This window comes from Daktulosphaira vitifoliae, unplaced genomic scaffold (genome assembly GCF_025091365.1).
Source record: "Daktulosphaira vitifoliae isolate Bord-2020 unplaced genomic scaffold, ASM2509136v1 Scaffold_2, whole genome shotgun sequence".
Lineage (NCBI taxonomy): Eukaryota > Metazoa > Arthropoda > Insecta > Hemiptera > Phylloxeridae > Daktulosphaira > Daktulosphaira vitifoliae.
Window position 1 is genome coordinate 10,087,538 of NW_026099573.1, and position 15,920 is coordinate 10,103,457.

At 26.3% G+C, this 15,920-nt stretch overlaps 1 protein-coding gene and 1 long non-coding RNA gene across 3 annotated transcripts; both read right to left on the minus strand.

The window, feature by feature from the left end:
• Positions 1 to 386: 386 nt before the first annotated feature.
• Positions 387 to 5,033, minus strand: LOC126897520 (anaphase-promoting complex subunit 2). Of its 2 annotated transcripts, none has more exons than XM_050671193.1 (13): positions 4,874 to 5,033; positions 3,950 to 4,400; positions 3,764 to 3,872; positions 3,449 to 3,587; positions 3,212 to 3,383; positions 2,788 to 3,013; positions 2,543 to 2,727; positions 2,294 to 2,468; positions 1,975 to 2,236; positions 1,742 to 1,871; positions 1,585 to 1,670; positions 1,238 to 1,426; positions 387 to 707 (listed from the first exon to the last, which is right to left on the minus strand). In XM_050671193.1, exons 1-13 carry the CDS (start codon positions 4,949 to 4,951, stop codon positions 507 to 509), a joined length of 2,403 nt encoding a protein of 800 aa, XP_050527150.1. In that variant the 5' UTR covers positions 4,952 to 5,033; the 3' UTR covers positions 387 to 506. The 2 variants fall into 2 exon arrangements, with proteins under 2 accessions (XP_050527150.1, XP_050527151.1); XM_050671194.1 differs by lacking the exon at positions 4,874 to 5,033 and having other exon boundaries at positions 3,950 to 4,234; positions 4,314 to 4,400.
• Positions 5,034 to 11,980: 6,947 nt separating this feature from the next.
• Positions 11,981 to 14,272, minus strand: LOC126898536 (uncharacterized). Its single transcript, XR_007702295.1, has 5 exons — positions 14,023 to 14,272; positions 13,842 to 13,905; positions 13,676 to 13,758; positions 12,708 to 12,850; positions 11,981 to 12,015 (listed from the first exon to the last, which is right to left on the minus strand). It is a non-coding gene; the product is annotated as an uncharacterized LOC126898536 (long non-coding RNA).
• Positions 14,273 to 15,920: the final 1,648 nt, after the last annotated feature.

Sequence of the window (15,920 nt, forward strand, 5' to 3'; positions counted from 1 at the left end):
TTTTTTTAATATTTTTTTCTTTTTGATTATTAAAAAAGATTATTTAAGTGCTGGAGTTAAGTAATCTTACCAATCTGTTTTTAATGTGATCATCTATATTTAAATTTTTCTCTCTAGTTTCTGTATTGTAAAAATATAGTATTTACTTTTTAGTTGTTATCCACAAAATTATTTTTTTGTTATTTCTTTTCTAAAATGATTCTTACATAATTTAAGATTACATTGTATTATTTGTTTTTATTTCTGTAATATAGTAATATATAGTAATAAAGTAGAAATTAAACTTAATTTTATAAAATAATTTATCTGTTAACAATGGAGATAAAGTAAATTATTAGCCTTTTATAAGAAGGCAGTCACAGTTAAATTAAATTTACATACCCATCTTAACAGAAACTAAATATTTTCATTGCTTTATTGAGTTTCATTAATGTAATGTTTATTTACAAAAATGTAAAAAATATCACATAAATATAATAAAGTAAAAAGAAAGTAACATTTTCATTCTATTTGGCCAGCTTATACCGACCACCCGTAAATATTAGTTTGTGGTCTTTAACTTTATCATCAAGGAAAATTCGAAGTTGAGTTAAACTACAGTCTACACCTGTTCCTTGAGTAGCAAACATTTTTAACATTTGGTGTATTCTATCAAGTGGTAATGAATCCAAATTTGTAAGCATACCAACAATATATGACCAAAATACCTAAAATTAGATCAAATATTTAGTTATTTTGTAAATCCAATATAGTGAAGATATAAAATTTGATTATACATAGCTGATAATATTTAAAATATTAATTAAAAACTAAAAATTATTTAACTCTGTCAGTATGTATTGAATGATGATGGTAACATTATTCTCGAAATATGATTGCAATTCTATAAAAAATTTTGTGGCTAAGTTAAATATTTTTTTTCACTTTGATATAAACTATAAAAAAAAATTAATTTTACAATATATATTATTTTTTATGTCTGTCTTCACTTTTTTCAACTTTCAACGGATTGATTTCACAAATCATATCTATTTGAACACATTAAAAGTAAACACAATCTACAGATTTGCATTGAAGCGTTTCTTATGATACTGATTTTAATCACTGTCAGATATCATCTATATTTGTCCCAACTATGCCACGTTTACACTGCTGTGACTGCACTGTACTACTCTTTTTAGTTTTAAATTAATATTTTAAATATATTTTTTAATTTTATTTAATGTACACTTATTACTTGTAACTCTTCTTCTCTTTGATCTTGTGCAGAAGCCATAGCACTTTCCATCTCATCATCGTCACAACATGCAAATTCAGAACCACGAGCTCCTATACTTCCCCTGTTACCTTTAGTTGATAAACTTGTGGTAGGAATTCCATCTTCCACAAGAATAAATGTATCAAAAGACTTTTCTCTTAACAAACCCTATAAATAAATAATGATTATTATTATTTCATTTTTTATTATATGCAATTAAAAATAACAATACAATAATTGTATTGAAGAATAATTATTATTCTTTATTGTAAAACAAAAAATAAATTTAAAACTTTATATTAATTATATCAATTTGTAATTTAAACCTGGTTTTGCCAAAATCCAATACGACGTCTTAATGTTGTTGCAGGAACACGCATTTTCATACTTAATTCATCTATGGTCCATTCCTCTAATAACAAAATGATATAACTTATAAGTAAAATATTTTTTAATTTTATTAAACAAAAAAAAAACCAATGCCTTTGTCTTGGAAATGCCATAATATGGTTGCATGAATAGGTGAAACAGAAAGATTGAATTTCCTATCATTAATTTCAATATCAATATTTATTATGCCAAGATGAGGTTTCCAATTCAGAGTGCGATTACCCTAAGAGGTATTAATAGAAAAAAAATGTATTAGTGTAATTTGGGATATTATTTTTTTATTTAAACTACTGTGTACTATTAATTCAGTCTGAATTACACTCAACTTTAAATGCTTCAAATGCTTTTGTATAATTATCCATATGTTTTTGAATAACTGATGGTAGTTCTAGATTTAAATCATCTTTAAAAGTTGGCCAAAACTGAGCTGATACAATTATTGCTGTAACAGGAAATTCTTGATCAATTTTTATGTTGCTAGTTGATAAGTTAGATGATGGATCAGAGTATAAATGATGATTTATTCGTTTAGAATCATAAACATCTTTGAGCATGACTGAACATGAATGTAACAATGATTCTCCAAATCTAGAAAAAAAAAATTTTATTTTAAATAAAATAATTTATAAATATTGTTTTAATCACCTTAGCTTTAATAGTTCTAAATATCTAATTTCTTTATCAATATTTTCCATAAATTGAGTAAGTAAACGGTCAGCAAGAAGTGTTCGATATTCATTAACAAATAATTCTCGTGTGCCATAAATATCAACAAGCATTGAAACAATATCAGAATTTCTGAATCTTTTGGACCATTGAGCTATTTAAATAAGATAAAATATTTTAAATTGTTGAAAAAAATTTAACATAAGTTGTAGAATTCATAAAACATACAAGGATTTGCATCTACTGGATCTGGCATCCAGTTAGCCCAATCAGTCATATTTTCTTCTTCATAACCATCATCATCATCAAGTGTATTTTCACTTCTTACCAATTCATCAGTCAAGTAATGACCCTCTTCAGTTAATGTAGTCATCACACAACGCACTGTATCTTCACGGCTTCGCAAATATACTCTATAAATAAATATCAATACTTGAAAATTATTTGATATAAACATAAATTTTAGCTATTACCTAATGGGTTGAGTAACTTCCTGTAAGAGTGCACCACTAGGATCAATTTTTCTTAAGACTTTAATTGCCGATGTATAAGCAGTTAAAATATCAATGGTGTTTACAGCTGGATGTAGTAGCCGATTATGTAATGCACTCTGTAATTTTTCACATAACACTGACTTTAAATCAGTTTTTTGAAGTGTGGCTGATAAGTCGATAACAGCTGGTTCTGAATCTGGATATTCTGAAATTTTAATTATAATTAACACCAAGAAAATCTACTTAAGGTTTTCGATCAGTTAACTCAAATGATGAAATATATTAGCTTTACAACTCATAAACTTTAGACTATTAACATAAAAGATAACAAAAACTGTATCATACAATATTTAATTAATAATTATAGCATAGTTAAAAATTTAAACATAACAAAAAATATTACCAATGATAATATTAAAAAGTTGTTCGATTCTGGTTTTAGTATATGACTCATAAAGTAAATGTTTTAATTTTCTCATGAACATTTCTAAACTTGTCTCTTTTAAAATTTCTACTGTGCTACATTTGGGTTTATATATATGTTTCATCCAGTCATACACAACAGTATCTATCCACTATAAAATTTTATAAGAATTAATTTTCCATAACTATAAAAAATAATAAAAATATGACGTTTTACTTTTTCTAATATTGATATTTGATGTTCTCCAAAATTTTCTTTTGTTATATCTTGCACTTCAGTCTCAATTTTTTGACGAATTAGATCAATTATGACATCACCAGCAAGTGGTTCTAATATTCCTATTTCAATCAACTGCCTATTAAAAATATAAAAACACTACATTTTTTAATAAATTACTAAATTATTTTCTTAATAGTAGATATCTATCTAATAACTTATTAAAAATTAAAACTTAAAAAATATTTAGTCAATTACTAAAAATTAAAATTATGGAAGCTTTACAATATTATTTTAACTTTAGCTACAACTCACCAATTGGTTAAATTGAACGATTCAAGAATATAATCACATCGACATTCTAAAGTCTCAAAAGCACAACCATTGCAACGAAAAGCTCCTTCTCTTGATGTGTTCTTTTTTTCTGAAAAAAATTTTTAATTAGTTTTTAAATATTAATACATGTTAAATTTAACTTCATGATTAATGAACTACACTTACCTCCAATTTCATCTTTTGTAAAAACACGCAATGCCACTCGATAAAATTGATAAATTATAGCATTATAATCATCTGGGAGAGTAGAATGAAGAATTGCACAGGTTTGAACATAAAAGTTCTTTTTCAAATTTGTTCTAGATGTATCAAATAATAGTTGTAGACGGTTAACAATTTCAGTATAAGATTGTACTGTATCATAAAGTTCACATATAACAGTTTTAAATTTTTCAAAACCACTATAATCTTCAGGCATTTGTTCTTGGTCTTTCAGAAAAGTGCATTCTACTAAATTATCAGATAGGAAATATAACCAAAACTCATTTATTATTTTCTGTTTAAGATCTTCACGAATACGGATGCTCACCATCTCATATACAAAATTTGAAAATTTGTAAGCTTTGATGATTTCCAAAATTGGTTGAAATTCTAAGTCATCACACGGTACAGCATCCTTAACAAAATAATCACTTAAATTTTTTAATACTTATTTAACTCTTAAACACTACACCTCTTTATTTTATCTTTATTTTATTAAGAACAGTCAATTTTGATTGTGTTAATAATCATCATTTAACAAATAGTGACCAAGTGATGATTTTATTATTTATTTGTAATTTTTGTAACAATAATTTAATAACGAAAACACTCATTAAATAAATTTAAATGTTTGTTCCTTATATTATTAAACTAATATACACAAAAATTAACAATTTTATTTTTTTATTGAAAAGTTTTTAAACAATTAGAAATTAAAAAATAAAATATCACTCAGTTACTCCTAGTATAACATCAACGATTTAAGATCATTACATATCTATAACTTACAAAGTTAAAAACCAAAAGTATTTTTAAACAAGTATAGATCAAATCATATTTGAAAATTTTTATGTAAAGTAAATAGGCTTAAAAAGAAAAATTTCGAACCTTGTCATTAGATAAAATTGGGAAAGCTGCAACAATATTCTTCCAATATAGATCCAATTGATTTGAATCTAAATCCATTTTCAAGACGTACGTGAAGTGATCATTTTCTAGCTAGAAATTTTTTATCAATTTAAAAATGCCGAAACAACTCAGTCAACGAACATATGATAATACCTTCCACTACTAGGTGTGCTAAGAATACAGTGAAAATATAAACAGTGATAATACAAAACTTAAGAAAACTGAAGCCGCTTCGTGAGAGAATTATATAAAATGAAAAATTGCTGTATCATTCACGCGCTCATAAGTTCTAATTAGAAATCTTTAGGCACTTAAGTTGTTATAAGAACAATTTGTAAAATTGTATAAGCTGTATTTTAGTATAATAAAAGTTACTGGACATCTTTCGGATCATTGACAAATTTGCAGAAAACTGAAACCGTATAGTAGGTAATTTATATATAACAAAAAAAAAAGGCTGTATTACTCTAATGCTCACAAGTCTTAATAGGAAATCTTGGGGCACTTAGTTATTATAATAACACTATGTAAAACTTTATAAACTGTATTCCCCTCCTCATGGGGTGAGAAGTATTTATGCGGACAGACAAAAAAAAAAGTTCAACTCTAAAATGTTGACTACGTCAATTATATTAATTGTTATTCTAAATCCATTTTTTCTCTTAAAATATCTAATACAATTTATTTTATTTATTGATAATGAAACACATAAGTACAGGAAAGATGTGAAGTAGATGTATGTACAACAATTATTTTAACTCTATTTTTGAAATTATTCCGAGTTCTGAACTGCAACATTAAAAATAAATTAGTCCCGGCGATTATTAAACTATGAGAAATCGGCCGTCCAAGTTCAAAAATTTGCAATTTTTACAAAAAAATTTGTTTTTTTTCATTTTTGAAAATATTCTAAGACATCTGACAAATCGAATTTCGCACCAAATTAATGTAATTTTATCACGTGTTATTATTAAAGACAAAACTTTTTTTTAATCAAATAATATTAAGAATAATTTAATAATATATATTTTAGTCATCACACTCTCCGGAATATGGTAAAAAGTTAATAAGAAAAAATACATTTTATAGACTTATGTTTCCATGTTTGAACCCCTCTAGTTTCTAAGGCTTATAATTTATAAGAAGTTCGCAAAAAAATTTTTAAATAATATTAAATGTTCAAAGTTGGTTTTTATTTAAGATAAAAATTTATTTAAAAAAATTATAGTAGTTTTAATAAATTTCAAGTAAATTAAAAAAAAATTAAATTTTTAAAGTAATGACTTTCTATCAGATATGATCATATTTTTTTTACGTACTATTTGACAATATTAGGTCAGTAGAATTTGAGAAATAGTGGTAACAGATACAAAAAATTATAAATGCCCATTAACCGCATTAATTGTGTCAATGATTTATGAGGCCTATGAGCATCAAAATATAGTAATCTAACTACTTAACGTCGTTTCCACTAAAAATATTATATTATAAATTGACATTTTGTTTAGTTTTCAGCAATATGTTTTTAAATAATACCAAAATATCGCATAACAAATGTTGAATATTTTAAAGGTATATTACACATTTTGAATTTTATAAAAAATAATATCAATAATATATTCATTAAGGTACTCCTTAAAATACAAATTTTCAAAATTCGATTTACGTGTACCAAAAAATTGTTCTACTACATGTAAAAATAAGCCATGAAAAATTTGGTAGGCCTTAACACGTACCGTAACAGGGTTGAAAATTTGATCATAAGGGTAGTTTTTGTGCTTTATATCAAAATGTATGATTTTAACATAAAAGTTTTTAAGAAAGACATACATGTAATTATTTTGCATGACTAAGATTATTAGCAAAAAAGTCATAATTTAAATATTTACCATCTAAAAGTCAAAAGTTCCATAAATATTATGTTTACTGGTACAATTCATATATTTCAGCAATTTAAATATATATACGATGAACCGTTCAAGTTATAAAAACGTCTCTAAAAATCTAACGTAGTTTTAAAAACAAAATGTAAACGGGTATCTATCTCAACAACACGCACATTAAGAGATTTTAAACAATTAATAGAGGCAGTTGCATACTCGTCGACATCCTTTTTAATTGTGGCGACATCACTCGACAGTTTTTTCAAAGTCTCTACACACACAGCCCTGTTTTCCGCAATAGTCTTAAGCAAAATATAAAATTGCTCGTCCGTTCGTTTAAATAATACAGCGTTGGCCTAATTGGTTTGTTTAGCTTATACACTTGCCTCGTTATTCTTTTTGTAAGCCACCATAATTTCAGCTATCAGTATCTGTAGAACAGATAAGGATAATGAAATCTCGTTTCCTCCGTAGTCTCTACGCACAGCAGAAAGGGATGGTACCAAAAGCGACCGATCAAATGCTACACTAGATTGCAGATCATAACCCAACCATTCAGATTACTTTGACATACGTTTTCTTGCAACTTCAGACAAAAAAAATATAAAAATCAAACTACCAAATAAAACTTAAAATAACAATAATAACCACCGAGTCTTTCAATAAGTTAGACATCAAATAACTATTTAACATGAGAAAAAGAAATATTCTAAATAACAAATTTAAGGGTCGTGCAACCGCTAGTGTTATAAATTTAAATTAATGTAATTGACTAGTTAAAAAAATTAGTATAAAAAATGTGCATTTTCTGACCATATGGCTAAATTTGCAGTGTGAATAATTAATAGTAAAAGAATGAATGAAGTAATTCTTCCACAAATTTAAGAAACTAATAATTGTAAGTAATCAATAAGTAGAGTATAGTAGCAACCAATTTTTTATTTTTTAAATAACAGTACACACGTGTTGTGTAATGATGCGCTGCAGAAGCTAACGGTGTCAGTTTACACAAGTATGTACATTTATTAATTGTTATTGACTTGATACGTCTCTTTCCGTCATATAAATATTTTGCGTTCGTAAATTCATTTAATTTTTCCTCACACAGTCATAGTTGTTAACATGTTTATTTCAATGTGAATAAATTTCATATTCTTATGTACTAGCGTTGAAGTAATTAAGTAGAACACTAAACCAATCGTTGTCACTACACACTTTATTTTTTATAATATTATCATTATTACATATAGTCTCAAACACTCTAGCACATTGGGGTATGGTATTTTAAAGAAACTCGTGAATTCTAACATCTGACTTATACGTGTCTGCACCCGGAGCACCTTCTACGGTGACAGCGGGCAACAGAGTGAACTTTATCTGACTAAGTCCCTGGATTACGACTCACGCTGTCATGGCAGGCGCACTCAAGCGTTTTAAGATGCAGAAAGTCGAATCCTCAGTATCGGCGACCGGTACGGGCGAGGAAACGAATCCGCGGGCGTCGTCATAAGGCGGCCCCAGTTTTAATTTAGTTGGTTACTTGGCAAATGTGAAATTCATTGCTATAAGAAAGCGACATGGTATTTTGCAATAACATGAATTTCATGTTACGTTTGTTCCATAAATGAATCTTTGCGTAAAACGATTGAGGTTAATATTTGCAAGTTAAACGATGAAATGTGTCGATTTATAGATTACTCGTATGTGGGATTTCGTATGTCATTTTTAAATTGTGCAAAAAGATGTGTCGATTGAAGGAAGAACAAAAAGAAGAAAACAACAAATTCATCACTCCAGCAAATTGGAGTAAACCTAGTAACGCAGATGAAGAGTCTGGGTATCAGGCCATGCTTGTTATTTTTGTTTTTGGGGTCGCATGTCAAGGTTTCGACATAACCTGCAAAATATCTAAGAATGTAAGCTATCTAACGTTGTAACGTTTTGACTTTGTTCCGTATATGGAACAAAAATCAGTTTAAACCATGAACACTATTCACAAAAAAAAAGTTATATAGGACCGTTGGCATAAGAAATTACCTGGGATTTCTGGAAATTTGTCTACATATACATGCAACAAATGTAATTTCAGATTCATCAGGCATTCTAATAATAAAAAAGATTAATAAATAAATTGGAAAAAAAATTAAGTTTAAAACTAAAATCAAGCGAGATCTAATTGACCAATGGTAGGTACTAACGGTTACTGCTGCCCTTTTTCTACCCCTACTTTTAATCGCCTTTTACAATAATAAGTAGGAGTTACTGTGAAACTATTGTAATCGCCATCCCACAGAATAATTCAAAGACCCAGTTATTATTAAAAAAAATATAGTTATTATACCTCGACATAATAAATTAATACTAACTATTAATTATAACTTGTGAATTGCAGATTTTGAAAATCTTTCTTCTCATCGCATTGCATTAATATTAACATTTATACTTATCAATATTTGAAATTTAATGATAGTAATATAAAGTCATATAACAGTACATATTGTAGTCTGCGGTGACACAGACAATAGTTCTTTTGTGATAGTAACCCATCTAATAATATAGGCATGAATCTCTTACTCTTTATTATAGCAGTCCTCAGAAACAATCGGTTATTTTCAACAATTGACAATTTGTGGGATATTTTCGCTAATAAAAAAATGTAGATGAATTTTTTCAGCTAGAAGTAATGTGAGGTAATTTTGAGATGATTTTTAATATTAGCCTAGTAGAAGTTGAGTGTTAATGAAGCAGACAAGAAAAAAATATCTTGATAAAATTAATATCTTTTTAGTTTCAAACGAGAGGTAAATTTTGATCGTAGTCAGCAAGTACGTATCCGGAATTTAATTAAGAAAAGGAGTAAAAAAAATGTTTTCTTTGGCTAATCAATACTATAAATCTAACTGAATATCTAAAATGTATGTTTAAAATATTTCGAAAAGATCCATTATCCTCTCTTGGATACACGTAGAGTTGTTAGTAGTATATAAAATCCTGTATATCACTGATCCTTCTATACTCTCTTGCACTCCAGTAAAATATGGAAAAGGAGAGGTTTCACTTCATCTTACAGCTAGTAGGTTTACCAGAACCTCAAAAAACTTAGCGACGGCACTACTAATTATGTACCAAATATTTTTAAAGAGGTTAGATTACATTTTTATAGTGATTAAAAGACCACTTTGCTGACTTTTATTGTTTGATTTTTTTTTTTGTTAAAGAAGTTCAATTTATTCATGATTAAATAATCTGTGTTTTTTTCTCATTAAATATAGTTTATTCGTTGGCATTTATTATACAGGGTGTTCAGTAAGTCAGGAAACGGGTTTCTATTGTTCTCATTGTTTGTAACAATAATAATAACTATAAGAGTTTTTTTATTTGGTACATTTTGAAACTCATGACTTCTAAGTCGTAGGCACATGCTCAATTTTGTTTTAAGGGATCTAGGACATGAATTAAATTTAAGATCACTCTAAAAATAATGTTTTCATCATATTTGATGCCATTCAAATTTTGTATTTTAAAAAATATAACTTTACACATTTAAGGCGATCAAAACTTTAAAAATATATCAATTTAATGAAAATAACATTCAAACTATATATTTTAAGTTCTATCATTATTAAGATTATTACTTAATTTGTCATTCTTAAATATAATTAATGAAAATATCATTACAAAAGATGGAAGCCCTGAGGAGGCAGAATGCGCCATTGAATCTCCTAGGATTTTTCGAATCATTATTAACAAAACTAACGTAAAACATATAATCCTTTATTTCATTTATTTTAATTTGAATTTGAGTTTTTATCAACGTAAAAGAAATTCGGCGGCAACTGGAATTGGGAATTGCCTACAAGGTTTAAACTGTTTTTAGAAATGTTGCACACCTGGGAAATTTTTCTGCAGGCAACGTTGTTAAAACATTAATACAATAAATTATTTGATAAGTAATTTATTTTATAAAACATAAAATTCTTAAAAATAGTGATATTTTGGGGGCCCTTAACCTAATGAAGCAGCCTTTTAACAAGAACATGACATTATCTGCACCCGCTGTTGTTCCAGCAATAAATTTAAGATATCAATTGTCAAGACTGTAACAATCATGTATTTTCAAAATGCGCCTTTTAATTTGACATTATTTGAGTACTGTGACATACACGGTATCAGGTGTGCAAATGTCGTTCGACAACGTAATATTTTAGTAAAAAAAACAAATTTTGATTTATTATTAATTTTTTTTCATGTATAGAAAACAGTATAGACAAGAGATGAGTCGGTTGTCCGACAATTACTTGGAAGCCCCAGGTATTCGGTCCATCTCTAAGAATAATACATTACTTTATTTGAATTTTGTTATTAGCAAAGGTTTTTTGATATTATTAAAATATTTTTCTAATTTATTACATTTGTACCTCTTCAAATGTGGCGCCCGGGGCCACTTAACTAGTTACTACCTATATTTTTTTATAAAAATATCATTACTCTGCCATTATCGAATTGCATTGAATTGAATTTATTCGTTGTTGCACTCGTTCATTATTCGCTTATTTATTTGTCACAACAAAAAGTAATGATTATTTTCAAATAATAAATAATTAATAATTTACTTATTAAGAATTTTGTATTATTAAATAAAGCATACTAAGGTATCACATTTAATGACTAAATATTAAGTTATAATAAATACATAAAGTTATTATTCTTTGAGAGTGGTCTCATAATCTGTTACATCATCATCTGTCACATTTTTTTCAGTATTTTTCACATAATGATTTATTATTTGTTTGTATTTGCACGATTCAAAGAACCATAAAATATCAACGGCTAAAAATTATATTATGTGTGGTTTTTACTAATTTTTTAGTAATACTCAAAATGGAGTAATTTAAATTTTAAAAAATTGTACTATTTAAATCAGTTACTTGTTTAAAATTTTAAAGTTATATATATATATATATATATACACATATGTATACACACCACTGGCCACTGAAAATAAATTGGTAAATATTTATTTATCATTGTAATTTAAATATTTAAATTTTAAAGTTTCAAATATATGCCGTGGTAATAATCCTTAAGTTCCATTAAGACAGCTGTCCAACTTCCAAGAGGGGTGGCTGTTAGTTGATGTTCGTTATGTAACTCAACCATTATAAGTAATTAAAATATTAATGATTGTGTACTCTAGTCTTTATANATATCAGTAAATTATTTAAATCGTATATATACCTGTAAAAAATAGTATTATTGCTTAAATTATAATTACAAAATCTAAAATTAATTGCGCAAAAAAATAATTTATGTTATTTTTGACGTGTTATTTTGTAAACTACAAATAGTAGTAAAAAGGATAAAAAACAGACAACTTGATGTAATGGAATAGAACCCTAGTGTGCCTATTCAGTAAGATATGTGCGTTCATTGCTAAATTGTGACGTAATTAAAGTAAAAAAAAAAATGTTATTACCCTTTTCATTTTTGTTCTATTCCTTCATTCCTCCTTAATTATGCCCTGACCTAAATTAATGTCATTGAATCAAGAAAAAATTGTGTTATCTGAAATCGAATGTATTTAGGCCCAGCTGTGTTGAAAAAGTAATAAGCCATTAAATAAACTTTGATTATTGTGTTAAAAATTGCCCAGTTGATTAAATCTAAGTTAACCCTTTCCCTATTCTGTACCTATTATTTTACTTATTTGAAATTGTAGTTTGAAGTTAGAACTGTGCTAAATGAAGTTAAATTATGTAAACAACAGAATTAATTCAATTTTATTTAAAAGTTTAAAAAAAGAATACCACAAAAATCAATTTTCATCCTATTCTAATAACGTTTATCGATAAAAATCGATTTAGAGTTATTTAAAAAAAAAATGAAATCGGATCTGGTTAAAATTAATTTTATTTTAATTAAAAACTTACGCCATGTATAATTTTTTTATTCCAATATCATAAATGACAAATTTATAAAGATATACACCAATTAAAAGTAATAAATGCCGTACTATTACGCATATATCAAATGTTACACCGAACTCATCATTTTCACTAGAAGGATCTACATGCTACAAAAAAAAAAATCATATACATATAAATTTATAATTATGCATTAATTTTATTGATTAATAATTATTAATTCCTTTATCTTTGATGTGTTCAAGAGCGTTTTGGATTTGTACCATTTCAAAAATGACACATATATAAGACCTCCTATAGAGAAAACTTCAATTCCCAAAATGGTTATGACAGAAGAACAGATGTAACCAAAATAAAATTTCTAAGAGGACTGAATGTACATTTCCTATTACCATAAAAACTATTTTTATGTATCAATAAATATAATTTTCTTAACATTTGGGCGATTAAATTTCCCTGATTACGTTAATTAGTAGTGTAAAATTTTTTAAGTTTTAATTATCAATAATATACTGTAAAGAAAATAATTATTTTGTTTATACAAAGTAATTCATTCAACCTCTGTATTAATCTAAAAATAAAAATAACATAATAAGAATTGATCACTTGTAGCTAATATTATTTATAATGATAATGATTTTTTAAATAAAAATAATATTTAGAATTTTTGATTAGTTTCTTTTAGGTCGTTATGTTTTTCTCAATCATATAGTATTTATGTTCATCCTTTATAAAGGTGTTAATTTTATTTTGGCAACATATTGCAACATATTTAAATAATATAATTAAAAAAATGACTGATTGAATATAATCAATATGACTTATATAATAATAACTAATTATATAAGGAATAAATATAAAAAAACATGTCATCATTGATAAATTGAAAAAAACATTTAAAGAATAAAAAAAAAAAATGGAAATAAAATTTAAATATTTAAAAAATTGTTTTAAAATAATTATTGTAGACTAACTTCTTCGTACACTAAAATGAATGTAACTAGATTGATTAATAATAAATAAAATATCAAGTACAACAAACAAAGGAATCCTGGATCTGAAATAAAATATTTTTGAAAATTTTAGTATTCCTAAAATATATAACATATAATTTTACATTTTAAGTTTCGTAAAACATACCATTGAAATCACTGGGCCATGGACGAGTGAAAATCACAGCAATAAAAAATAAAACGCAATGGATCTAGTTTGAGAAAATAAAAAAATTAAATAAAAATAGATGCAAGTATAATTTATAAAAAATAAAAAAACAACTATTATGTACCCTGCAAAAAATATTAATGGGAATTTATATACTTACGTTATTAATTTATTTTGGTCATTAAAAATAATAATTTTTTCATTTTGGTTCCCTGAACGTGTAGTCAATTTTTGTTGAAAAGACAGCTCTGTGGGGGAGCATTCATCCGGAAAGAAAGAGACTTCAGTACAACATATAAATTTAATCTATTTTTTAGAGTAATAACAATGTGGTGGGCCATAAAGAAGCAACTAGCGTATTAAAACGGGGGAAACTATTATAAAAGCATTGTAAAAAAATAGTAATTTCATACACGCAAACCCTCCAATTTAGGTTATTTATATTTTTTATAGTTTAAAATATTAATTAAGCTTCTACAAATTTGCTATTGACATGATAATGATGTAAACTTTTAAATGTAATCATAATAAAATATCAATTATAAAGTATGTAAAATGACAATTTTCTAATCAATCTAACACTAAGTTATGCAATGTAAGGCGAACGACTATAAATACTTATTAAATTATGTAAATATCAATTTTACTTACACATGATATTTTTGAGTATGTATTTATAGAGTTTTTAATATTTTCAATACTCTTTGAACCTTTTGGAATCAAATCATAGTACTTCATTTTAACATAGAATAGACACTTATGAATATCAATAGAATTTACTATTATAACTTTAGTCGCTTTAGTAACACAATCTAATTTTCGTAATGATTATTTACTCCTCGAAAAGTAAAAGGTTCTTATAAAATAATAAAATTTTGAAATAAATTTCAAGAGATAAAAAATTAAAAAATTATAGTTAATCATTATAATTTTTTAACGAAACATGATTTTTAATGAGATGAAATTATAATAGTAATGATAAACTGATTAAATATCATTACTGATAACATTCTATGTTTTAAGAATTCAGACAAATTGTATAAATAGATTGTCAAGTTATGAATTTTGAAAAAATAATCAACGTATATTCTTGCAAGTAATTCTGCTAATACAACTCAACTAAGTTTAATATCTACATTGATAACTTAGCGTTCATATAGTTTTATTTTTCTCAATACCATATTGCCTGCTTAGTAAAAACGCAAAAAAACTTCTACACCCTTATTTGTCCGCCGGGGTGTCTGAATGGCACGCGCTGAAACATCATAGAGCAGTGATAACTGACTGGGGGACAGTTGTGAGGGTCAAAAACAAGAGGATAAAGTCTTTTTTTTTTTTTGGCAAAAAAATAAACCTGCACAAAAGTAGATCTGCCTCTGGCCTTCAGTTTAAAAAAAGCTAGTAATATATTTATATATTTCTATGTCACAGACCACGTCAGTTGCATGAGTCACTGGTCCATTTTGTAATCGTTTTATTGAGAATATTGTAATCAATAAATGAAAGCGAAATATATGATTTTTCTTTAAATTTGCGCACGTACTTACTTTTATAGAATTACATTTATTAGTATTAAAACAGATTTTATTCGATCTGCGTGGAAATTGTTGATACACATAAATTTAATATTATAAAATACCTAACATTAATTTTTAATATCATTTTAGGTCCTCGTGACAAAAAAATAAGTATAATCGATAAACGCCAACATAAAATAAAAAACAGAATATTTATTGACTGTACTGAGAAATAACCTCAGTTTATAGGTTGGGTATGTGACGGCGGATGGTAAGTATTCCACGAATAACCATCATTTGTCTGACCCCGTTTTTTTCGCTATTCTACTTTGTCTCCAATAGAATCACATATTTAAATCGGTTATTAAATATAACTAAAGATCTATTAACTGATAGAGAAACAAAAGAAACTGTTTTTGGTAGGAAGCTTATTTAATTATGGTTTCGTTTAATTATGGTATGTAGTAAACCGTCTCAAACTATATTTAAAAATAATTGATTCGTTAGCTTTACATAGAGACTATTCGCTCTAGTCAGTAGG